Genomic DNA, 26,607 nt, shown 5'->3' on the forward strand with positions numbered 1-26,607 from the left:
TTGGGGAACATTGTCAGAGCAAAAGGAAGCAAGTTTTTCTTCCGGGACAACGTTGTACTTTGCCTGGCTGAGGTTTGTAAAAGACCATAAAGATTGAACCAAAGCCGACTGGAGGGTCTCCTAGTTCGTCTTCTCTGATGAGTCCAATTTCACAGTAGGTGCAAGACTCTGTGGCTTGTAGGCCTCTCCAGGTCTCCGTCTAACCATCAGATGACCATGTGTTGGGCAAAGCTGAAAATTGGACTCATCAGAGAAAACGAACTAGGAGACCCTCCAGTCCGCTTTGGTTCAATCCTTATGGTCTTTTACAAACCTCAGCCAGGCAAAGTACAACGTTGTCCCGGAAGAAAAACTTGCTTCCTTTTGCTCTGACAATGTTCACCAACTCTGAGAAGTGTTTTTTCCAGCAGGGCAATGCTCCATGCCCAGGGGCGGACTGGGACAAAAAATCGGCCCGGGCATTTTGAACCAGACCGGCCCACTAAATTCGATAACACACCTTTTTAATCTCGAATGTCTACACCAACCAGGCTTATAGCTAGCAGGGCGTCTGCCCTATAGTCTACTAAAAAATAAGAAAAAACGGGACGCCTATACTTTTAGGCAGGACGGCCTAAAGACGCCCTATTTTTCTCCCGTTTTACCTGTTAACTTCGCTGAATGTGATCAAAATTCACCGTTTCAGTCGCTTCAGTGCTTAGCGAAGTCTAGAATCATACCGCCAATTAGAAAATACAAATAACATTGCTGTATTCCCGCTACAACAACGTTACATCATGATTCCAACGAAACATTGATTCACGGGCTCGCAGAAGCTCCAGAAGACAGCTGTCTCACCGCACGTCACTGAACCTACTACTGTATGAGTTCAACAAGAGTTTGTGTGTTAAGGTGGTGGTCTTAATTAATCTAAATGCAATACATATCATACACTTTAAAGCTTTGTTCAGAATACGGAGGTATAAGATCGGTCGATATTTTCCATGAAAATAGCGACTGAAGAACCCCCTGTTCTCGTCTCCGAGAGGACAGGCTGTATTGCTCCCTTTTCTAGAAGGGAGTCTATTTCCTCCTGTAGGAAACGCGCTTGATGAGGTGCATTAACGTTTGAACTACGCCCCTGAACTTCAGGGGGGACGGGAAAACTGGAGCGTATAACGGGCTATCATAATTCGGTATCTGGACAAATTGGCATATTTTCGGAATACCAGGGTTTGGGAATACTGGGCTTTTCGGAACAATTGACATGGCACCGCGCACCACTCAAACACACAACATAGAGTGTAGGCTAACGGCTGGCTGTTTCAGAGTACAGTAGGCTGAGGGCTAGCAACAGCTACAGACTTGTCTTGTATTTAGCTATGCAAACGAACTTGGCCATAGAACATAGGTTCTAAGTCAAACATATTTTAGAGACGTTTTAATTCATGATCAGTAAGCTTACCGTAGGTCGTTGTATCGTATCTCCCTGGCTGTAGCCACCAGCACTGTCATCCACGGGAGCTGATGGCAAAGTTTAGCTAAAGGTAGAAGGTATTTGCTGATATGATTGGACGAGACCCTAGTCACTCAAGAAGACGGCCAATGGGCCGCAGACTAGCGTGCGCGTGTCACGCATGTCAAGGCCATGGGCCACGCTGTTTACCGTCCTAATGCATTATGTAGGCAGGTCCAAATCGAAAGGGGTTTGTGTTGGGTCAGCCCAGGGGATGTGATTGGGCCAGCCCAGTGTCAGTAGGGCCGCTGATGAACTAATTTCGTGACCATTATATGGGGAAAAAAATAAAAAAATAAAATTCGGGACCATCGGCCCATATTGCACCCCGGCCCAGCGGGCAAACGCCCGGTATGCCCGATGGCCAGTCCGTCCCTGTCCATGCCACACAGCCAGGCCAGTAAAGGTGTGGATGGAGTATCACCAGATCAGGACCCTGTCATGGCCAGCCCAATTTCGAGACCTGAATCCCAAAAAAAAACTCTGAAATGTGATCAAGAGGAAGATGGATGGTCACAAGCCATGAAAAGAAGCCGAGCTGCTTGAATTCTTGCGCCAGGAGTAGCATAAAGTCACCCAACGGCAATGTGAAAGACTGGTGGAGAGCATGCCAAGACACATGAAAGTTGTGATTTTAAATCAAGGTTATTCCACCAAATATTGATTTCTGAACTCTTCCTAAGTTAAAGCATTAGTATTGTGTAGTTTAAAAATGAATATGAGCTTGTTTTCTTTGCATTATTCGAGATCTGAAGACACTGCATCTTTTTTGCTATTTTGATCAATTGTCATTTTTCTGCAAATAAATGATCTAAATGACAATATTTTTATTTGAAATTTGGTAGGAATGTTGCCAGTAGGTTATAGAATAACACTAAAATGTACATTTTACTTTAACACATACCAATAAATAGTAAAACCAGAGAAACTGATAATTTTGAAGTGGTCTCTTAATTTTTTCCGCGGCTGTATCTTTTTGTAGTTATGCATATAATATTCATTTTCTAAATCCTTTTCTAATGTGCACGTGCAGTATCCATCTTCTGGGTGCTCTGCTTTGGCAGCTGTGTACTCTACAAAGACATGTTGTAGCATCTCCCATTCAAGCTATTCAATCAAGGCCAGGTCAATTCAGAACAAATTCTGTTTTGAATTTTGTAAGTTATTTTGTTATTCTGCTAGCCAAGGTCAAAAAGTAAATCACCTGTAGGTTCATATTTTAAGCTGTTGTGACGTCATGAACTTGTTCAGTGTTTTGACCTTTGACCTTCACTCGTGGACATCTGTGTTCCACCCAGCATAAGCTACTTCACATAGCATCACTGTTTTATTAAACTATTTATTAATAATTACACTGAGTGTATTCATTTCAAACTGTTGTATTTTACAATGTGTTATACAGATATAATATATTTATTTCAATTAATTTCAGTTTGCAGTCACTGCATGATCAATAAAACCATTGATAACTATTTAATGACTGCATACTGACATTCATTTAAATACATTTAATCTTAATTTAATAGGATATTCATACATGTACTCAAAACCTTAATATGTACATATTTGTGGATATTGATAAGACATAAATACAAATCAGTTACCATTTCTCTTTCAGTAAATAGCTTCAAGTCTCTCAGCGGTCCTGTGTAGGTTCATCCCATCATTTCCAAGGTCATACCTGCAGGCACTACACTGCACCTGCCAGTAGGGGCACTGTTGGCATTCAGCACTAAACCTGATGTGCTGGATAAATACCCAGACTAAAGCCTTATGCACAATTCTCCATGATGAATAAATAACCTCCTGGCTGAATTTAGGGCTCAGAACTAATCTATTGATTACCTGAGGACGCCATTTTCTGATCAGGATCTTTGGAAACTAAGCATCAGTATGCAGGAATGTGCTACTTTTTGTCGGTGGGGTTATGCTGGATGAGGTCAGTGGGGTTATGCTGGATGAGGTCAGTGGGGTTATGCTGGATGAGGTCGGTGGGGTTATGCTGGATGAGGTCAGTGGGGTTATGCTGGATGAAGTCAGTGGTGTTATGCTGGATGAGGTCAGTGTGGTTATGCTGGATGAGGACAGTGTGGTTATGCTGGATGAAGACAGTGGGGTTATGCTGGATGAGGTCAGTGGGGTTATGCTGGATGAAGACAGTGGGGTTATGCTGGATGAAGACTAAAGGAGATCGTGTTGAAGAGTTTTGCAACAGGATCCCATTTATCAGCATCAGTGACTATTAGCCACAGCTCTAAGCAGAAAACATAAAACACAAAAGACAAATTCAATTCAATTCAATTCAATTGTATTTTATTTTTGTACAGCACCAAAAAAAATGTTGCATCAATCAAAAACAAAATCATATAATTGACAAGCCCATTCACACAGCTTTTATTAGTTTTTTCTCATCAGTGTTTGTGTTTTCTACAGACCTCAGCAGGGACGTGCACAGGAATTTTGCTCTGCCCTGGAGAAAAGGGGCAACACAATATTTTTTTTCACCGCCGCTGCCACGCCCCTCCATGTAATCGCACATTTTCAAAATATCATTTTAACCTGTCATTTACCGCGAATGCCACGCCCCCTCCATGTAATCGCAAATATTATTATTATAAAATATTTCCTTAGGAGGGGCAACTTATTTCCTTCAGAGGGGCAACTTCAGTCGAAGAGGGCAAACGGGCAGTTTCCCAAGCAACCTTAGCACACTCCTGTGCACGTCCCTGGACCTCAGAGTCTGATCAGACTAATGAAACTGAAGCTGAGCTGCTCCACTGTTTCAGGACCTTAGAGTCTGATCAGACTAATGAAGCTGAAGCTGAGCTGCTCCACTGTTTCAGGACCTCAGAGTCTGATCAGACTAATGAAACTGAAGCTGAGCTGCTCCAGGACCTCAGTTATTCAAAAGGTTGTTGTTAAACTATGGATAAATTCACCAACTTCAGGTAATGTTTGAAAAAAAATACTATTCTCTATAGAAAAAACTGTACACTCAACACAACTCATGCGCTTCAATTGGTTACAGATTCTCTGTTCCATTTATAATCATGAACACCATATTTCTGTCCGGAGTATTTGCTGTCTTCAGATCATGCGATTCTTCATCTACCTATGGGTATTCTTAAGGCGGTAGCCACAGAACAGGTATTTCAGAAATCATAATGCATGAAGACATTTTAACACCATGAACAAGTCATTATTAACCTGGAAAAAAATAACAATAATGACAAAGCTCAAACTGTTCTGCTCCACTGTCTCATTGACCTCAGTTATTCAACAGATAAACAATTTAAAAACATGACTACATTTCACCAACTTCGCACAAAGTGTGGAAAATGAAAGCAAGTAATTATTATGTTTTGGCATATTATGAATATGTTTCTGTTAAGGAATTCATAATGAATGGGGACATATTAACAGCAAGTCATCATTAACCTGACAAAGGGAAATGACATTAGCTCTATCTGAACTGCTCTACTGTTACTGAGGTCTTGACTGGTAAGATCCTCAAAGGAGAGATCCTACCGCCATTAAAGTATGGAAACACTCTCTCAGTGAAAGTGTGTGTGAGAGTGCGTAGGTGTGTGTTATTATCAGGGTCAGAGAATGACAGCTTTCCTCTGTCCCAGTCCAGCTGCACTCTGATCCTCTGGAGTTTCTGCTTCACTGTGAGGGGAGTGGAGCATGGTGTAGACCATGCTCCATATTTACCATCTTCATACTCCACATACCACGCTCCACTCATGAAGGAATAGTTTCCCTTCCTCTGGAGAGACTCTGTCATCACACCCACATTCCAACAGGGGCTCTCTCCAACCTCCACATCCCAGCAGTGAGTCCCTGAGTTAAAGCCCTCATAGCCCAGGACACTGACACCCCAATCAAACCTCTCTGGGTTATCAGGAAGCTGCTGCCTCTCATCACCACGTCTCACACTGGTCAGATCCTCAGACAGGATGAGCCATGGGTGTGCAGTGTTGGGATCCAGAGTTACAGGAGCTGCAGAGTGAGAATCACAAATGGTTTAGGTGGAAAGATCACACAAAAAGAGATACATCCACATATACAAACAAGAGGACATTATCTGTATCTGTATTTGTATCTGTTAAACCAACAAAATTATCTGTCTTTGGGTCTGGATTCAGATAGAAGGCCAGAAGTGGGTGTGGCTTATGTGAGAAGTCATGTTAAATCAGGCACATGTTGTTTTTATTTAGCCTTATATTCTATGTATACTGTATATGCAATTGGTGTACTTTCAAAGCATTAAACTGACTTATTTATTATGTCATAAATTATTAAATATATTTTCACATCCACATACTGTACTTCTCATCTCTCTCTTTATTTTTTTTATTTTAATCTGAACTAAGTTTTATGAACCCCTCAGCTTGTCCAAATGTCTGTGGTACAGTGAACCACATCACCCTCCATGCTTAACAGGGATTTCCTCACCTTTGCTTTAACATCACAGTACAGGTTTGAACCCTCAGACAGTTAGGAGCTATGAAGTCGAGTAGGGGAGATGTGTGTGTTTGTTTGTATGTGCGCCTGTGCCTGTGCCTGTGCCTGAGTCTGTGTCTGTGTCTGTGTCTGTGCCTGTGCCTGTGCCTGTGCCTGTGCCTGTGCCTGTGCCTGTGCCTGTGCCTGAGTCTGTGTCTGTGTCTGTGTCTGTGCCTGTGCCTGTGCCTGTGCCTGTGCCTGTGCCTGTGCCTGTGCCTGTGCCTGTGTCTGTGCCTGAGCAGGGACAGCATAGTAGGGGAGATGTCTGTGTGTGTGTGTTTGTGTCTGTTAACGTGTGTCTGTGTATATGTGCATATATATATGTGTGTGTGTGTGTGTGTGTGTGTGTGTGTGTGTGTGTGTGTATGTGTGTGGTCTTATGAGAACAGAAATAGAGACGCTATGAGCTCTAGTAGGGAAGATCTGTGTGTTGTGTGTGTTGTGTGTGTATGTGTGTGTGTGCGTGTGTGTGCATATAATTGTGTGTGTGTCTGTGTGTGTGAAGGCTTATGAGAACAGAAGCAGAGACACTATGAGGGAGATGTGTGAGTGTGTATGTGTTTGTGAGTGTGTATGTGTTTGTGTGTACTCCATACCTTCTCAGCTTCTGCTTCTTTCACACACACTTTTGGCAAAAACTCCTACTCACCTACATACACACTTCATGCATCCACGCATCTATGAACACCCTTAGACTTTTACTTTTGGATCAACCTTTTGTCGTTAATAATAGCCTTTTTGTTACAAGCTACATTCTATTTCATCCTTACTGACCGCTAGACGGTGCTTTCAAGCACTGGATGATCCATCTCGCGCACACGCAGATCGAGGAAAAATACCAACATCGTCACCTCGTGACCCCGATGACCCCCGGATAGTCTATATCTTCCGGTGGGGTGAGGGAAACTGTTCCTTTCATCTTCTCGCTCGCAGGTAGTTGTGTGTAAGGAAACCAAAGCTTGAATTAAGTGCTTAATCCTGTTCCGTGCCGTTGGCCTTGCGACATAGTCGGAGCTGCAAGCATTTTTCGCCCTCCAAAGGCCCCACCGATCGTATTGGAGTACTTTGATCCTTTCTCAATTTCTTGCTGGTTGCAACTATTGGCATCGCCTGCACATGCCGATAGGTATGCGAGGCCGTAATTAATTATGCTGTGGTTTAGGTAGCGTACTCGCCCCTTCCCACCACTTAGGCTGTTAAATTACGTTGCCTAACCAGCTGATGCCGCTGAAAAGTGTTGATATCGTGGTGACAGCGGTGTGTTCGCCCCTCTCCCACCATCCGTTGTATAACGTATAACGAATGCCTACTATAATTCAAATAAGTGACCCATTGAGCTGACTTAGCCCGCTGGGTAAGTCGCCAGTTACTACGCAAGCGACCAGGGGTACGCATCCCGCCCACTGGCCCAGTCTAGCGGTGGATATGGCAGTAGATTGCTTTAGTGTGGCTGAAAAGAGACTTATTGTCATAGTGGTTGTCCCACACCCATAGCCGCTGGAAGGACGCGCTATCGCTTCTTCTTCCAGTGCTCAGAGGAAACGCAATTGCAATTCCGCTAGCTGAATTACTTGCACATGGTCAACGCCTATGTGACTACAGTTAACAATTCCTCAGTGGTGCTTATCCCGCTTGGAAAGCCGCTGGTTTATCACGCCAGCGATCAGGTAAATTATTCATTAATTCAATTCATTAAAAGAAGTTCTCCCTGCAATATTGTGGGGAAGCCCAGTATTATACTGTTTTTCAGTTCATTGTGTGTGGCCATCCACCCTCTCCTGGTGAAGGCAGTGTGCTCGCTCCCCGCTCCCAGCTCAGGTGTGGTCTGTGTCAACCAGCCGATCAATTCATTGTATAGTGCTTCTCTAAATACTCGAAGACACTTTACAGAGTAGTCTGGCCTAGGCCATACATTCAGACAAACATACCAGTGGTGGTAAGCTACATCAGTAGCCACAGATGCCCTAGGGCAGACTGACGGAAGCGTGGCAGCCAGTCGGCGCCAAACGGCCCCTCCGACCCACCACCAACGTTCATCCATACCATGTTATGCATGTATTTGTAGTTGTTGGCCTGCAAATATTTTGTCGATGAAGGCAGTGGTTCCTGCTTCCCTCTCCTGGCATCTATTCTGCGCTATAGCCCCATTAAGTGTGGCCATTCCCCTCTTCTGGTGAAGGTAGTGTTTTCGCTCCCCGCTCCCAGCACAGGTGTGGTGTGCAGTTTGGCCTGCAAATATTTTGTCGGTGAAGGCAGCGGTTCCTGCTTCCCTCTCCTGGCATCTATTCTGCGCTATAGCCCCATTAAGTGTGGCCATTCCACTCTTCTGGTGAAGGTAGTGCTTTCGCTCCCCGCTCCCAGCACAGGTGTGGTGTGCAGTTTGGCCTGCAAATATTTTGTCAGTGAAGGCAGCGGTTCCTGCTTCCCTCTCCTGGCATCTATTCTGCGCTATAGCCCCATTAAGTGTGGCCATTCCCCTCTTCTGGTGGCGGTAGTGCTTTCGCTTCCCGCTCCCAGCACATTGTGGTTGACTGTTGATCTTTAATATCTGTCGGTGAGGGCAGCGGTTCCTGCCTCCCTCTCCCGGCATCTATTCTGCATCTCTATCTATATTTATGCTGATTAACCCATTGAGTTGGCTATTCCCCTCTCCTGGCCATCCACCCTCTCCTGGTGAAGGTAGTGCTCTCGCTCCCCGCTCCCAGCACAGGTGTGGTTTGTAACTGCTGGCCTGTGAATATTGTCGGTGGAGGCAGCAGTTCCTGCCCCCCTCTCCTGGCACCTAGTCTGGTCTGATTGTCCCCATTATGTTGGGACCATTATCCACTACTGAGGCTAACTATTACGGTTCTCTCTCAGTGGTGCGTGGGTTGCAGACATGGTGGGCAACCACTCTGGCGCGGCCTGCATGGCCCTCTGCAGGTGGAGGGTGGCCGTGATCGGTGCCCCTCTTGTCTCGGTGTCGAGCACCTGAGGGCAGGGCTTCAGACGGCCCCTGCATGAATTGCAGGTACATGCGCAGGCAGTGAGGGCGGCTAGATTGGCTGGGGCGGAGCAGCTGTTGGGTCTGTCACCTGAACAGCTGACAAGAGGTTGCTAGTTGGTTCCCTGTCAAAGCGCCCTTGAACTGACACTGGACCCCTGATTGCTCCTGACGTGCAGTGTGCCATCAGTGTAAATGTAGAAATGTGTATACATTGTATGTCGCTTGGATAAAAGCGTCTGCTAAATGACTGAATGTAAATATAAATGACCCCGGCCCAGCGTTGCAGCCAAGCAGCGCGCAGTCGCAGATCCACCCAAGGGGTCACTACAGGGCCCACAGCTTGTTCAGCGGCAAGGGCGGGCCTTCAGAGTCCAGAGCGACAGCCCTCGGGCCAACCTCACGCTTCGTGCGCAGCCCATCGTCCCCCCAGAGCCCCTAGGGGCGGGGGGGCAAGGCGCTGAGGCCCAGGGTCCGGCCCATCGTCCCCCCAGAGCCCCTAGGGGCGGGGGGGCAAGGCGCTGAGGCCCAGGGTCCGGCCGTTAGCTGCAGCTAAGCTTCTGGGCTGCTTCTATCAGAGACCCGGGGTGCTTTCCACCTTAACCCACTGATGCCAACTTCAGTTCCGACGCCGCCCCCCAGCCTATGGCCGGGTCAAGATGACCATCATGAAGACCCGGCGAAAGCCCGGGCCCTTACCCAGGAGCTGTCCGCCCTCCTGGACAGGGGTGCCATCGAGCCGGCAGACCCCCCTGACACAACCCGGGGGGTTCTGCTCAACCTACTTTCTAGTATCGAAGAAAGATGGCGGACTCCGTCCCATCCTCGACCTGAGGGGCCCCAACAGGTTCCCGAAGGTCTTGAGGTTCTGCATGCTGAGCATGGCGAGAGGTTCTGTGTACAATAACCAGGGGGTAGTGGCTTACATCAGTAGACCTCAAGGATGCCTACTTTCATGTACCCATAGCCCCACACCACAGACGGTTCTGCGGTTGCATTTCAGGGACATCACTTTCAGTTCAGGGAGCTCCCAGTTGGCCTCTCCCTTCCCCACGTGCCTTCATCAGGTGTGTGGCGGCAGCCCTCTCACCCCTACAGTCGTAGGGCATGACTATCTTGCCGTACCTGGACGACTGGCCCCTTGTGCCCCGTCCCCAGATGGCCCTGGACACGACGCATCTCCTTCAACTTAACAAAGAGCTGCCTGCTCCAATCGCAGATCACAATCTTCTCAGGGTGACTCTCGATTCAGTCGCCATGAGAGCTTGTCCATCACCACGGCGATTGTACGACAGCCTACACCTTCTTCCCCATTTCAGGAAGGCAGGCAGTTGCGTTACGCGGAATTCTGCGCCTTCTAGGGAAGCTGACAGCAGCTGCTACTGTGGTTCCTCTAGGCCTGCTGTCGCTACGCCCCCTCCAGTGGTGGCTTCACATTTTTCAGCTGGACGCCGAGCAGCACCGGCACAGGAGACTCAGGGTGTCACCTTGTTGATGTTCTGGGGCTGCGGGCTGTGCACAGGGCATTGCAGGCTTCTGCCCTTCTTGGAAGGCCGACACGTGCTTGTGCGGTCAGACAAGGTTTCGACCGTCTCCCATATCAATCACCAGGGAGTTGCGTTTCCGCCAATCCCGTTGATTTTTCCAACTCTACAGGGAGTTCTCCAGCAGGGCCACAGACTGCTGCTAGTAGCCCCTTCTGGCCAGGGAGGACGTGGTTCCCACTTCTGTGCAGGATGCAGCGGGATGCCGCTGCGCCTCCCCGACGGGAAGGATTTCCTGTCTCAGTTACAGGGTCGGATATGGCATCCCGACCCTCATCGGTTGCAGCTGTCGGTCTGGCTGCCGCAGGGCCCAGCCAACTGCTAACAGATGTTCGAACGTTGTCCGTAATACCATACTGAATGCCCGGGCACCCTCTACCCGGGCGCAGTATGAGAACAGGGGGCAGCTGTTTGCCGCATGGCGAGGGCCCCGTGCATTGCATGGTCCCTAGCGCCTTAGAGTTCCTCCAGTCACTCCTGGATGGGGGCCGGTCCCCGGCTACCCTGGGGGTGTATGTGCAGCTATCCTCCCGACATGCTCTGGTGGATAATGACACGGTTGGGAGCCACAGGTTGGTGTCCCCTTTTTTCTGTGGGGGGCATTACGGCTGCGCCCCCCACAAGCACGGCGCGCCCCAGCATGGAATCTGCACCTTGTGCTTGAGGCCTTGTGTTTCTCCTTTTGAACCCCTGGCTCAGGCAGCGCTAAAGTGGGTCTCTAACAAAATGGCTTTCTCGTCGCTGTCGCATTGGCGAAGCACGTTGGGAAGCTCCATGCACTGTCCATGAGCGGCCCCTGTTTAGGTGGAGCCTGGATGGCCCAGGGGTTACCCTGTGGCCGAATTCAGTTTCTTCTGAAGGTTTACACATAAAAGGTTTACTCAACCTCAATCGACCTATCCACCTGCCGCAACTTATTTCCCCTGAGGGGGAAGACAGTTGAAGTTACTGTGCCCTGTGCGGGCCCTGAGGGCATATGTGGCTGTGACCACAGGTATTCGGCGGTCGAATCAGCTTTCCTCTGCTATGGTGACCCTAAGAGGGGCTTTGCTTTTTCCAAGCAGCGACTGTCCCACTGGGTGGTGGAGGCCATCACACAGGCGTATAAAGGAAGTGGGCACCCCCTGCCATCCGGGATGAGGTGCCACTCCACCAGTGCTGTCTCGACATCCTGGGCAGCCTCGCGGGGCATTCCCCTGGAAGATGTCTGCGAGGCAGCGTCATGTACATCACCTAGTACCTTCTCCAGGTTCTACCGGGTGTATGTTGCCACTCCCCAGCCGTTGGCTGTGGTCCTGTTGCGTGACTCTGCTGCTTCCTCTCAGTAAGACAAGTGCCAGAGTTCTTCGTGACTTTGTTGGTATATGTCATCCAGTGCTTGAAAGCACTGTCTAGTGGTCAGTAAGGATGAAATAGAACGAAAGTTACGTATGTAACTACGGTTCTATGAATCACTGGATGACCGCTAGACCGTTCCGTCACTCAGAATCCTCGTGCTCTCGCGAGAAGATTGTGTAGGAACAGTTTCCCTGACCCCACCGGAAGATATAGACTATCCGGGGGTCATCGGGGTCACGAGGTGACGATGTTGGTATTTTTCCTCGACCTGCGCGTGCGCGAGATGGATTATCCAGTGCTTAGAAGCACCGTCTAGCAGTCATCCAGTGATTCATAAAACCGTAGTTACATACGTAACTTTCGTTTTATGTTGTGACCCCCAAGCCGGTCGTTACGTTGTCTGTGTAGGTGTATGTGTCTGTTTCAGTCAGTACTTACAGTTTTGGACAATCTCCTGCATCTTCTCCCAGACTCTGAACTTCAGGTTGCCCAGGTGTTTTGCCACATTGATCAGAGCTCCTGAAACCCTCTCTGGATGCTGCAGTGTGCACTGGGCTCTGGAATAACATTCAGGAGTCAGTGCTGTTGTGGGTTTGGGTTCAGAATCACAGAGAAAAGAGAGACAGGAGGCAGATCACTCACCTCTTCACTGTGCTCTTGTAGTTCTGGACAAACACCAAAAAACAAAATATGTAAACATTGCATTTACACTTGACATTAAATTATCCTACATTAACCACTTAAAGCAGCAATAAGGAGTTATTTTCCAAAACTAGCAAGCTAACTACCTAAAGGCATGCAAAAACCTTGAAAACACTACCTATAGCCCAGTTGATACTGCAAGAAGCTTGCCAACACACTAACTTGTGTCTTTTGGAAGTAAAGCTGGCAATGTCATGCTGTGAAAGTTTTTTTTTGTTTTTTTTAAAACATTTTTTTGCAGGGTGTACCAGCCCGTTACACAAAACTACAGAGGGCATATCCTGGATGGCTAGTGGGAAAGACACAGGTGTTTATCTGTCCTTTCCATGATCATATGCTACCAAAATCAATGTGAGGATGATACCAAAAATTGTTACATAGTGCTACTTTAAAGGAAACTTCAGCAAACTATTAATGCCAGTAATGCTCCCAGGATCTCAACACTATCATTAATTAATATATTAAGTAATTAAGAACTTCTAATCAGTATTACTTGCCGTCTTTATGGTTAACACTCTAAGGTCCAAGGCCTTTTAGACTTTTCTAAGTTGTCTGACATGCCTTGATGTTTTTGTACATTTTGCTTAACTCAAAACATTGATGCACAAATGGAATATATGATTCTATTCTAGAAGACCTCAGCAATAATATCATGTAAGTAAAAGGAATGTAGTAAAAAAAAGTTTAATTTAAATCAAATGTAAACATACCCTTGGAAAAACCTTGTTTCAGAGGTGCTCAGACTTTGTACAAAAACACATTGTAAAGATTTATTCAGAAGACTTTTTATTTCTGAGCCTTGTAAACATAGGTGTTGGCTAAACACATGTTAGTTTAGCATTCAGAAAGGATGTCTTGTTTCACTACCACATATTTATAATTTCAGAGTGTCCTGTGCCATTCCTAAATCTGTGCCCCTACAAATGCATATTGATGAGTTGGTGTGAACAAACCTGTGACACCTCTTGCAAAGACAAAGGCAATTTCCTAATGGCCCTAGAATGTCTTTGTGACCCAAAACCCCCGGAGTGAATCTTGCCACACCATGAACCAATGGAGATCACTGAATCACCATCCCCTTATCATATGAATAGCTGTCATTTGCTAATGGGTGGGTCCTTAGCAGCAGAAACCCCACTCAGATACTAGAAAGTGCAACACATCAGTTCTATTCCCCTGACAAAGTGCTTATTTATTTTAAAATTATGAACTGTATATATTATAAAAGAAAAGGGTTCAATGTTTCCGTGGTTGTTCTTTTTATGTCTCTAAGACGAAAACTTGCGGAGCTTAAAACAGTTTTTGACAAAAAAATAAAAATATCCCGGACGAGGGATATAGACCTTTTAGTGTTAAGTATAGAACATGTAATCCTGAATGGGTTGTTTACATAACGCATAGCTTTTTAGCAACTGACCCATCCATGGAACCCTATATTATTATCATTTCCATAGATATAGGGTATAAACATGTTCTCTTTGTGGAATCAGAAATGATTTACTCCTGTTAATGACACTGGTTTAGGAAAAAAGAAAAACAGGATTGGTTCTTACCTGCAGAACTGTGACGTCATCAGCTCTCATCTTCTCTTCTATGGCTCTGATTGTGTCTGAAAGAGATGAGATCTCTCTGCTCATCTTCTCAATCTCCTCCTTCATCATCTGACTCTTCTGCTCCTCTTCCTTCCTCAGTGCAGCTATCCTGGCTGTCTCTTCATCTCGTAGAAACTGGTGAAGCTTCTCAAACTCCTGTTTGATCATCTTCTCTGTGTGCTGGGCCTGAGTCTGGATAAGGTCAATAACAGAGAAAGTGTCTACCAGGGAATTCCTCTGGATTAACATACTTCATAAAAGCTCCTTCCAACGTCTGTAGATATTCTATTCATGCTTGTGTCCTGACTCTCACCTTAATGTGTTTTGCTGTTCCATCATAGTTGAGTTTTACTTTTTCAAAAGCCTTTAGTTTTTCCTTTAAGGGATCCACTTTGACCTTGAGCTCCTCCTGGAAGAGAGAGATAGAGTGACAGAGAGAGAGAGAGAGAGAGAGAGAGAGAGAGAGAGAGAGAGATAGAGAGGCAAAGTTGTCTTTTACATACAAATCAATTTGTGACGACCCTCAGATGTCTTGGTGACTATTACAACATTTGCCGGCACATTTATGAAAATCCTGAATGTAAAATAATGAAGACAACTTAAATCCTACATGTCAGCTATTCTTAAATGTGACTTTGGCAGAGCATGGATTGCCACCCCTAAAGCAACAAATGGATGCATTTCAGTTGGATGATTGTGAACCACTGATCTCATAAAGAAACTGGATAGCGCATTCCATGGTATCAAAGTGAGTCATTGTGGCGGCCATTTTGTAGGGACCACTTTCCTGCTTGAGACCAATGATTATGTCGGGCGATGAATATTAGATATAAGATATTTAATGAATTTGCATATTAGGCCTTATAGTAATTTCAAGTTTTCATAAACCTTGTTATATAGCTTGTGTTTGCTTGATATATATAAATATTTCAAATATTGAAACTTGTTCCTCTATCGTATTGTATTAGTGTTGATGATTAGAACCTGGCCAATTACTATAACGCTTACTATGCACATTCATTAAATAGCTTATATATAATATTCATCCCCCGTCATAATCATTGGTCTCAAGCAAGAAAGTGGTCCCTACAAAATGGCCGCCACGATTTTTCGTGTGGCCTCACTTTGAAACTGTCAGAAACCATGGGATGCGCTATCCAGTGTTGTGAACGCATTCTTGAGGGAGCAGAGGAGTGAATTGATGGTGCTGCCACCAAGTGTTGAGTTACAGTAATAACAGCAACTACAGGGGTTTTTAATTTTGTGATTATTATTTTTTATAATGAATGACTAAATATTAGGCTGTAGCTTGTTGTTAATTAGCCAATACAAAATCTTTTTCATAAATTTGTATCAAACTTACCTTACGGTCAACTGCTGCTTCAGCAATGGGACTGAACTGGTGGTTCCTGTGGAGTTTTGAGTCTCTGCACACCAGACACACAAGCTGCTGATCATCATGACAAAACAGCTTGAGTTTGTCGCCATGGAGACTACAGAGTGCTCCTCTCTGACCTCTCTCCTGTAAAAATGTCTCACACAGGTTTTTTAATGCACGGTTGGTTGGTGGCTCAGCCTTCGAGGACCTCCTCCTGCAGACTGGACATTCCCTGAATCCTTTGGTTTCCCAGAACTGCTGCAGACAGGCTTTACAGAAGCTGTGACTACATGACAGAACAACTGGGTCCTTGAAGATGTCAGTGCACACAGGACAGCAGAAATCCTCCTCTAGCTTCGAAGCCATTTTCCAAGAGTAAATATAAATCTCATGCAAGCTTCCGTCTCGTTGTAACTTTTCCCCAAACTTTACTTTCACTTTCAGGAGTTTGCCAAATCCAGTCAGTTTCTGAGTCCTCTTGTTGTTTTAACCTATGTATGCAAGCATGGCAACCTCTCCAATGTCTTTATGAAAACAATTATGTCAAGTTTGATTGTTTTTAAATTAGTCTCTCACCTGGTAGAACATTTGTAGAGGTGTAACGTGGAACAAAGCTGCCGTCTGTCTTCACTTCACTTCCTCATAGCCAGTTTCCTCTATAAAGCTGTCAGTGTTGGCTCCTCCTATCTTCTCCCACACACTCTGCTCAACCCCGCCCCCTCTCTCCCTCTGTCTGCTGTTTGGGTGTTTTTAGTAGATTCTCACCTGACCTGCTGGAGCAGTTTTGTGACGGTGTGACGGGGAACACAGCAGCCGCCCTCCACTGAGCTTCACCTCCTCCTTCAGGAAAGGAGAGTCAGAGGGAGGAATCTGGAGGAGCAGGGAGCTGATTGGTCAGGCTCACAACAGTCCTCCAATGAACAGCTCTTAAGTGCCTCCTTGTCTTGAGGATCAGAGGTCAAAGTACCTGGATGAGTGAGCTCTAACTTACTGTCATAAATAGGCTTCATGTCAGTGTTTTTCCTCCACTATCCACAGAAATGTTGTTCTGATCTTATTCCTACTGCAGAACTGTTCCTGCACAGACACACAGAGAGCTGTCTGTAATGTGAATGACACCTCCAGTGCACACACTCTCAGCACATCCACTGTGTCTGATTTTCAGTAACATCATCAAAGGAAAACATCTGTATTCTTTAACCTGGGCCCTACTAAAAGCTGACATTATTACTAAGTCATTACATTATTGCTCATGTGAAGTTTCCAATGACTGGATATACAGTATACGTATATCTATATATAGGTTTATACTGTATATGCAGTCATCGGAAGGTACTTGTACTAGGGGTTACATATCACAGAGAGGAGATCAAATACTCTCTGTGAATCCATGCTAGTGTCCTTATTGCAGTCATATTATCCTGTATGCTCGGCTCTGTTATATATTAACCCATAGATACGGACAAGCCTAGGCTGGAGCCATAAACATCGATTTCAGAGTCTTCTCTACCACAGGCAGTGACTGGTAGTCAGATAGCATAAGGATTTGCAGAAGTTGTGTGTAAACATTTGAAAGCTTGTGTTATGTCTGTTGTGGTCCTGTTCATGAATCTGTGGTGGTTTCTGCTGAAAGTGGGTCTCTGTTGGTCTCAGTCAGAGAAGTAACATAGGACAGAGTTTCAGCTTCAATTTCTGATAACACACCTGACTTTTGAAACAACATCAGAGCTCATGGCATGTGTTTTATAGCAGGGTTGGGCAAGTGTGTGTGTGTTTGTGTGTGTGTGTGTGTGTGCACGTGTGTGTTCGCGCATTTGCGTATGCACATTCTTACAACCCTGGCTCGTAGGGAAGTAACATAATGAAATCGCAAAACCCCAAAACTTAATACATATAATTCTAAATTATTACATAAAGGAAAAAGAGTGAATGGAGTGAATATAATTCTAAATTATTACACAGGGGGAAAAGGGTATGTTGGAGTGAATATAATTCTAAATTATTACACAGGGGGAAAGGATAGTTGGAGTGCCACCCGGTAAGCAGGAGCTTCACTTCTTCCTTCAGGATAGGAGAGTCTGGGAGGGATCTGGAAGAGCAGGGAGCTGATTGGTCGAAACTAAAGCTTTTTTCCTCTTCTATCCTGAGAAATGTTCCTACTGCAGAACTGATCCTTCACAGAAACACAGAGAGCTGTCTGTGCTGTGTACACACTGTCATCATACACTGTGTGTTTGAGTGCATTTGGTCTAATTGGCATCCAACCTCTTTATTCAGTTATTATTCATAGCTGTACTTATTCATTTGGGTTTTACATGACATTTGGTTTGACTAACTCTTGTAACATTTAAAGGGACGTAGATCCCATGTAATTATAGGGATCTAAAAATGCTTTCACAAGAGCAAGCATAAACTGCTAAATACCAAATTCTGATACCACATGTACAAACAGAAATTCGAAGTGCCTTCTGAATTATCTAAACGGCATTAAATGCACTAACAAGAAATATCTACTCACAGACAAATAATGTCCAAAGTTCAAGAGAACTTGATGCTCAAAAGTTCCATAACAGCTCAAGGATCATACAGGGAATAGAATTAGCAACCTTCTATTTACTATACGACCTCTCTACCTCTTTTACCACTATCGCAACATGTCCTTAATACCAGCATTGTTCAAGTACCGGAGAAAAAATGACATTCATTTAACTTCAGTTAATTTAACTAATCTGGAGAGGCACTGAGATGTAGACCTACGTTTATTAACTAGCATTAACCTGCCCCTGACAGGACAGTGTCCTAACTGTCTAGCTAGCTATCGTTAATACATGCATGCATGCGGGTGTTATCGGCAAACGTTCACATTGAAGGTTAATTAAAGGTGCATTAAGGATTAATAGCTATTTGCTAAAGGTATGCTAGCAGCTAAAACTAACGAAATCTCTTGAAATGTGCTGACTTTGACATTATGACAAACTAGTTACTCAACGACTGTCCTTACACAGTCAAACATCAATCAAGTGCAAGACAAGACTTTAGAAGAAATTAGCTACTTACTAGATCGGCAGAAGGTAATCAAAGTCAGGTCAGCGGGCTGCGGCAGGCAAAACTACAGAACGCAGTTATATGCCTATCGACCCTGCTATGCCATTGGCACGGACGCAATTCTCCATATTAAAAGTCATTGTAGCGCCCCAATTTTTTTTAAACTGTTATTTTAAGTTTAAACTGCTTATCCTAACCCTAATTCTGAAGCATAATTGTTGCATATTGCACCTTTAAACGTATACTTGTGCATATTGATTGGAACTTTGTAAATGGAGTTTAGAAAAATGTCTTCTTTACACGTTCTTACTGCGTTCGAGAATGAGATAAATCTCTTTACATTTCTTTTATCATAACGGTAGTGTTGAAGAGGACTTAACAATCTCACAACCTGACCGTATACTGGGTAGATTGACTGAAAGACGGAGCTGTCGGTATTATTTTACGTTAATAATAAGCACCGCTTGTGTCGTCGTCTGTTTATTTCATATTACTTGATTTTTCCCCCCAAAAAAATGGGGGGGGAAACCAACTTCCCGTCCCCCCCGGGATCTCCGCCTATGTTGTGAGTGTGTGATCTGTGTGCTTAAAGGCAACTCATCCACTATGCTTGTGTGTAAGAGGGCTTTTTGTGTGTTTCTGTGTATGTGTTGTGAGAGAGTGTGTGTTGTTTATATATGTGTGGAGGAGGAAGTGGCTTTTTGTGGTCACCACACAGACAAGACAAAGCCAAACAGAACTATTCACCGGAAATAAAATCTAGTTTCCAGTCACAGCGCAAGAGCAGACTGTCAGAGCTCTCTGCCAAACTCAGCCCAACCTCATTCTTCAGCCAGGGCGAGGCTTGCTCTCTCTCTCTCTCTCTCTCTCTCTCTCTCTCTTGCACCTGATTGGCCGCCTGCATTACCAGGAGGAACAATCTTTGCAGAACTGGTTATCATGTGTTTACCAGCACAGAGGGAGGGAGAGAGAGAGAAAGAGGAGAGAGAGAGAAAGAGAGAGTGGAAGGGAGAGAGAAAACTGACTGTCATTTGCTTTGCTGGAACTCAGGGCTTGTGTCATTTCCATCTTTTGAACATGTCTTAGGGGCACAGAAGTAGTTCCTCAAAACTCAAAAGCTTCCCTCTTTTTGTAACTTTTCCCCCGAACTTTAATTTTACCTTCAGGAGTTTGAGAAATGAAGTCTTGTTGGTTTAACCTATGTCTGCAAGCATAGTTACCTCTCCTACGTCTGTTTGAAAACAACTTTGTGCTGTTTTAGTGTTTTTCATTTGATTCTCACCTGACCTGCTGGAGCAGTTTTGTGACGGTGTGACGGGGAAAACAGCGGCCGCCCTTCACTGAGCTTCACCTCCTCCTTCAAGAAAGGAGAGTCAGAGGGAGGGATCTGGAGGAGCAGGGAGCTGATTGGTCAGTCTCACTGTTGTCCAATAAAAAGTTCTTTAATGCCAGAGAGAGGCACCTGATTGGCTGACCGCATTACCAGGAGGAGCAGTCTTTGCAGAACCGTGAGGGAGGGATATAGAGGACATCCAATATAGACATACTATAAGATCCACATGTATGACATCCTCAGATTGAAAAGACCTCAGTGAGACAGCCTGCATTCCTAGAAGTCTGGTGGTTGTGTGTGTATGGTGTTTTTGAATTGAACACAGCCGTTATTGGTGGTTGTGGCTGTGTATTATCCACTGCTGGGGGACCTGGGCAGACATGGTCACAAAGGGATGTTTGAGATGCATATGGTTATGCATTACCGATGTTACTAGGTGTTTCACATCCTTGCCTTATCATTGTGGGATTTGTTAACCGCTCCTGCTCTGTCACTGACCGTAGTCATTACAGGGGAGACTTTTGTTTACTGCTTCAGGGCCGATGAGTTCTATATTCTAAACGCCGTGGTTAACTCTAAAGACTAAACTCTCTTTCCCTTCCGTCTGCAGTTGATGAGTAAATAAATGGCATCTTGATTTGGTCAGAGGATTTATTATCCACACTAGTTGTACAGAGTTCAACATTACACCAACATAACTTTGCTCCGGTCGCTACAGCCTAGCTCTCCGTATGCATCACCGCTCTCTCTCTCACTCTACCACACCCACCCTGTCAAGCTGCTCTTAAAGAAGCCGCACCATTATACAACACAATGTACAATTTGCAGTTAACTTTAGTCTTATCAGCTGGGCTGCAAAGTGCTCCCAGATAGCACTTGTGGTTCGAGGGGTGCTGTATAATCAATTGCTAGGTCCTAAAATAGTGTGTGTATATATATGTGTGTGTGTGTGTGTGTGAATGTGTGTGTGTGTGTGTTTTTAGGCCTACTATTATTATAATGATATGCTATTATTCATTGGCTAGATAAGTTGTTTTTTAATCAATGACATGGTGTGAAACCTTAGCTAGCCTACTAAGGATTTTCCGGTGATGATCTTCTCCTTGAACTGATGCAGACAGTCTTTACACAGACTGTGACTGCATGAGAGGATGACAAGGTCCTTAAAGATGTCACAGCAAACTGGACAAGAGTTATCCTCTTCTGCCACTTGATGCCATTTTTTCTTTGGTGTTTATTTCCTCCTTACAATGGCTGATTATACAGTTGGCTTTTACTTTTTAAGTCACAGTTTGAAAATTATGTCAGTCTCTAAATATGAAAATGAAAATCTAGACTAAATGACTGCCTTGCTTGTTCAACATAGACATGTTACACACCAGAGAACTCTAATCACTTGGACCTCAAAGAAAAGAAAAACTGGCGCAGCTCAGTTCCACACCTCCTTGTCCAATGAGCTAGAGGGCGTGAAGAAGATTCTGATTGGTCAGTTCAACCCCTCCTTGCCCAGTCAAGGTGAACCAGAGGAAGGAAAGAAGATTCTGATTGGTCAGTGTACATAAAGTGTGTGTAAAGTTGAATGCACATTGCCATCTACTGGTGAAATGTGAGTATTGAATTTGCTACAGTAATGTGATCTGGTTGCAGAGTACACATTTAACACCAAACCATGCCCTTTCTTACGTCTGCAATAGGTTATTTCATAACTAGAGCCATTTTTTTGTGCATCTTTGAAAATGTATTCACAAATCACCCAAGCCTTTCGATCATATTCACTGTGGAACCTGAGGTCCTTATTGTCCACAGTGCAGGGAATGGATGATTGAACAAAATTAATGTTCTGCTCTGATTTTTGTCACCGTTGCTGCCACACCCCCGTCCCCTGGACGCATATTTTGCCAATATCATTTTAAACTCTCACTAACCGCCGCTGCCACTCCCCCGTCCCCTGAACGCCAATATCATTTTAAACTCTCACTAACCGCCGCTGCCACGCCCCCGTCCCATGTCCCCTGGACGCTTATTCCGTTCATTTTATATAGGCATACATGAAGTTCTGCAGCCGTAAAACTATTCTAAAAATATATATATTTCCTTCGGAGGGACAGCTTCAGTCGAGGACGGCGAACGGGCAGTTGCCCGAACAACCTTAGCCCGCTCCTGTGCACGTCCATGCTAAGAGCAATAAAAACCTGATGTAACACTAAATACTTCTTTACGTAAGAAATAGAAAAACAACATAGAAAAGAAAAAGAATTGCAAGAATGAAACTGCTGTAAGTGAAAGGTAAGCACTAGTCAAGGTGCAAGTTAGAAAGGGAGGTGCTCTCTGAAGAGTCTTCAAAAGCTTCTTGAAGTAGAGAGGGAAGCCCCTGCTCTTGTTGTACTAGGCAGTTTGTTTCACCAAGGTGAAACTACAAATGAGAATAATCTGATTTGCCGTACTTGCACAGACGGCAGTGCCAAACGACGCTCACTAGATGAGCGTAGCATCCTGGGTGTAACATTTGCCCTTACAAGAGCATTAAGGTAGGTGGGAGCAGAACCAGCAAGCCCTCTGTAGGCTAGTATAAGTGACTTGAACTTAATGCGAGCAGCTACAGGCAGCTAGTGGAGGTCAATGAGTAGCGGGGTAACGTGTGCCCTCTAAATAAGTAAATAATGAATAAATATAGATATACATAAAATTAAATCCAGTTACCATATTTTACCATATCGTAATTTATTCAGCAGTCCTGCGTAGGTTTATCTTTAATTTCCAAGCCCATACCAGCAGGCACTACACTGCACCTGCCAATAGGGGGCAGTGTTCGCATTCAGCACTAAACCTGATGTGCTGGATAAATACCCAAAATAAAGCCTTTCTAGCACAATTCTCCATGATGAAACCACCACAAATAAACACCTGGCTGAACTCAGTACTCAGAACTCATCTATTGATTACCTGAGGACGCCATCTTTTGATCAGGAGCTTTGGAAAGCATCAGTATGCAGGAAGTTGCTTCTTTTTGACAGTGTGGTTGTGCTGGATGAAGACAGTGGGGTTATGCTGGATGAGGTCAGTGGGGTTATGCTGGATGAGGTCAGTGGGGTTATGCTAGATGAGGTCAGTGTAGTTATGCTGGATGAGGTCAGTGGGGTTATGCTGGATGAGGTCAGTGGGGTTATGCTGGATGAGGTCAGTGGGGTTATGCTGGATGAGGTCAGTGGGGTTATGCTGGATGAGGTCAGTGGGGTTATGCTGGATGATGATAGTGTGAATATGATGGATGAGGTCAGTGGGGTTATGCTGGATGATGATAGTGTGAATATGATGGATGAGGTCAGTGGGGTTATGCTGGATGATGATAGTGTGAATATGATGGATGAGGTCAGTGAGGTTATGCTGGATGAGGTCAGTGGGGTTATGCTGGATGAGGTCAGTGAGGTTATGCTGGATGAGGTCAGTGGGGTTATGCTGGATGAAGACAGTGTGGTTATGCTAGATGAGGTCAGTGGGGTTATGCTGGATGAGGTCAGTGTGGTTATGCTGGATGAGGTCAGTGGGGTTATGCTGGATGAGGTCAGTGGGGTTATGCTGGATGAGGTCAGTGTGGTTATGCTGGATGAAGATTAAAGGAGATTGTGTTGAAGAGTTTTGCCACAGGATCCCATTTGTCAGCATTAGTGTATTTTAGCCACATTCTCTAACCAGATGTCATAAAACACGAAAGACAATATTGGCCTTTTCAAATCATTTCAATTTTATTTTATTTTTGTACAGTGCAGAAACAATAAAATTGTCTCAAGGCGCCACATTCAAGATAACAACAAAGAAAATCATCATATAAATGACAAACCCATTTAAACTGTTTTTCTTTTTCTTTTTCTAATACAGTCCTGAAGCTGAGCTGCTCCACTGTTTCAGGAGGGACCTCAGTTATTCAAAAGTTTGTTAGTAAACTATGGCTACATTTACCAACTTCAGTTACTGTTTAGAAAATAAAGTACAATATTATTCCCTTTAGAAAACCATGATGAATTAAACTACTCTCAACACAACCCATGGATTATGGCAGTTGGCGTACCACATCAGATTCTCCATTCCATTTTTAATTAAGAAAAATAATAATATTATTTATATAATATTTCTGTCTGGAATATTTACACACTTCAGATAATGTGATTATTCATCTACTTATGGATATGCTTAAGGCACAGAACAGGTCATCAGAAATCATAATGCATGCAGACATTTTGCTGTATGCAAATAAAATGACAATAAAGGCTTTTCTACTCTATTTCTATCGATTCTAGTTTAAAGTCATAATTAACCTGCCAAAAGGAAGTGACATCATCTCTTGCTATGCTGCTTTACTTTCACTGAAGCTCTCACTGGTAACATCCTCAAAGGAGACAGTTTACAGCCAACATAAAAGTATGGAAACACTCTCTCAGTGAAAGTGTGTTTGAAAGTGTGTATATGTGTGTTATTATCAGGGTCAGAGAATGACAGCTTTCCTCTGTCCCAGTCCAGCTCCACTCTGATCCTCTGGAGTTTCTGCTTCACTGTGAGGGGAGTGGAGGGCTGTGGTGGAGACCATGCTCCATATGTACCATTACTATGCCAAACATACCACAGTCCACTCATGGACATAATGTCTCCCTTCCTATGGAGAGACTCTGTCATCACACCCACACAACACAATGAGTTCTTTCCAACCTCCACATCCCAGCAGTGTGTCCCTGATTTAAATCCCTCAGAGCCCAGGACACTGACAAACTGTCCCTCAAATCTCTTTGGGTTATCAGGAAGCTGCTGTCTCTCATCACTGTATCTCACACTGGTCAGATCCTCAGACACGATGAGTTGTAGGTGTGCAGTTTTGGGATCCAGAGTCACAGGAGCTGCAGAGTGAGACACACAAATCGTTAAGGTAGAAAGAGCACACAAAAAGAGATGTATACAAATATACAAACCTGAGGCCATTATCTGTATCTGGATTTGTATCTGTTAAACCAACAAAATGGTCTGTCTTTGGGTCTGGATTCAGATAGAAGGCCATAAGTGGGCGTGGTCTATATCAGAAGTCAGGCCATTTCATTTTTTAGCCTTAATTCATTTGTAATATAATTGGTGTGCTTTTAAAGATTCATTGCATGTGTGTGTGTGTGTATTCGTGTGCTTGCTGGCCTTATGAGAAAAGGAGCAGAGACGCTATGAGCTCAAGTAGGGGATACGTGTGTGTGTGTGTGTGTATGTATGTCTTGTGGATGCACCCGGTTTTCTCTACGTGCCTAGGGGTGAAACACACCCAGGCAGCGCTGGATAACACCGGTTCATGCGAACACTGTGTCCGGTTCACGGCAAAAACCCTGCACCGTAGGCTAGCCCGCCAGGCTAGTCTATCAGGCAACGAGCCTCTTCTGTCAACGGCTACCTATGCCCAGATTACCGCCCAGCAGACAGCAATGTCTCAGCAGCAGCAGCCCGCCACGGCTGCCCCGAGCTGGAGCGAGCAGGTGGATGCCTACGACCCCCTGTCGCAAGACGTGGAGGAAGTGGCGTGGGAGGATGGTGACGACTACGAAGGAAACTCGGACCTACTCGTCTCCGACGATGAGGACGATTTCGATGACGTACCTTTCCTACCGAGCGCACAGGCGCTTCATCCCTCATCTACCCAGGCTTCAGAGAAGGAGGCACCATCCTCCCCATTGCTCAGTCTAGTGCAGGACGTGTGCAAATGCCCAGCAGACAAGCTGGCAATTCCGTGGCCGACGGTTACCGCAGAGGCTGTGAAGTCGCGGTATGAGGGGAAGAGGCTGCCTACGGCGAAACGTTCGGCGAGACAGCTCCTACCGATTTTCCCGGAACTATTGGAGGAGCTCTCGGTAACGTGGACGCAGTGCATTTTCACCCGCGACGCCCTTCCACGGCTACCCCAACGCTGCCCTCCAAAGCAGAACGCCTGCAGTCAAGCCTGTCTGAGAGGGCGTACAAGGCTGTGGCGCTGTCTGCAAGAGCCCTGAATGTCATCTCGATCCTGACAGCCTACCAGGCGGAGATGCAAGAAGAGATGACTGCGAGCCCAGGGCATGTGTTATCACGGACCTATCTCTGCTGGAAGAGCCATGGCCACGATGGTGGTTCAAGAGCGTGCCCGCTGGCTGAACCTTGCCAACCTCTCTGACCGGGAGAAGGAGGCCATAATGGACGCACCTATCGTCTCCGACGGCGTTTTTGGCACGGCCCTGGCACACATGCAAAAACGATGCGAAGATAAGAAAAGAGACGACGAGGCCCTGCAACTGTGTCTTCCGAGAATGCCACAGCCAGCCCCCTCTGCGTTCCCTCGCCAGAACTTCGCTCAGGAGGCTGCACGCCCGGCCCCAGGCTATCGTTACCAGAAACGACCCAGGCCACAGGTAGCGACCCCCACCCAGGGCACCCCGCAAGAGGTGAAGCAGGCTTGGAGAAAGAAGCCCGCTCCACAAGCAGCCCTGCCAGCTGGCCAGTCTTCCCCCCCACCCCAACCCCGGGGCTAGGAGGAAGAAGAAACCTGCCTGACCTCGCCAGGGCTCAGGGAGGAAACGGGAGCCCCCGTGTTCACTGTCCCCCGTCCTCCATCCCACGTTCAGCCTGGGATTTTATGTGGCAAACCCCAATGTTCAAAATGGCTAACAGGGCAAGTGCTGTCCGAGGAACCCGG

General features: G+C 45.4%; 2 protein-coding genes across 2 annotated transcripts in view; both read right to left on the minus strand.

Moving 5' to 3' along the window:
• Positions 1–4,958: 4,958 nt before the first annotated feature.
• Positions 4,959–26,607, minus strand: part of LOC308365969 (E3 ubiquitin-protein ligase TRIM35-like) — a gene marked incomplete at both ends in the record, with an annotated part of 29,367 nt that continues 7,718 nt past the window's right edge. The window contains 4 exons of the mRNA XM_080839604.1: positions 4,959–5,497; positions 12,305–12,423; positions 12,509–12,531; positions 14,122–14,352. Coding sequence (XP_080695730.1) covers positions 4,959–5,497; positions 12,305–12,423; positions 12,509–12,531; positions 14,122–14,352 — 912 coding nt within the window. The remainder of the gene's footprint in view (positions 5,498–12,304; positions 12,424–12,508; positions 12,532–14,121; positions 14,353–26,607) is intronic.
• On the minus strand, positions 24,249–24,884 carry LOC308365520 (zinc-binding protein A33-like; the record flags this gene model as incomplete). The annotated part of the gene is made up of 2 exons (XM_080838987.1): positions 24,249–24,802; positions 24,875–24,884. The coding sequence occupies 2 exons, from the start codon at positions 24,882–24,884 to the stop codon at positions 24,249–24,251; spliced, it is 564 nt and encodes a 187-aa protein (XP_080695113.1).

This window comes from Sprattus sprattus (genome assembly GCF_963457725.1).
Source record: "Sprattus sprattus genome assembly, chromosome: 5".
NCBI lineage: Eukaryota > Metazoa > Chordata > Actinopteri > Clupeiformes > Clupeidae > Sprattus > Sprattus sprattus.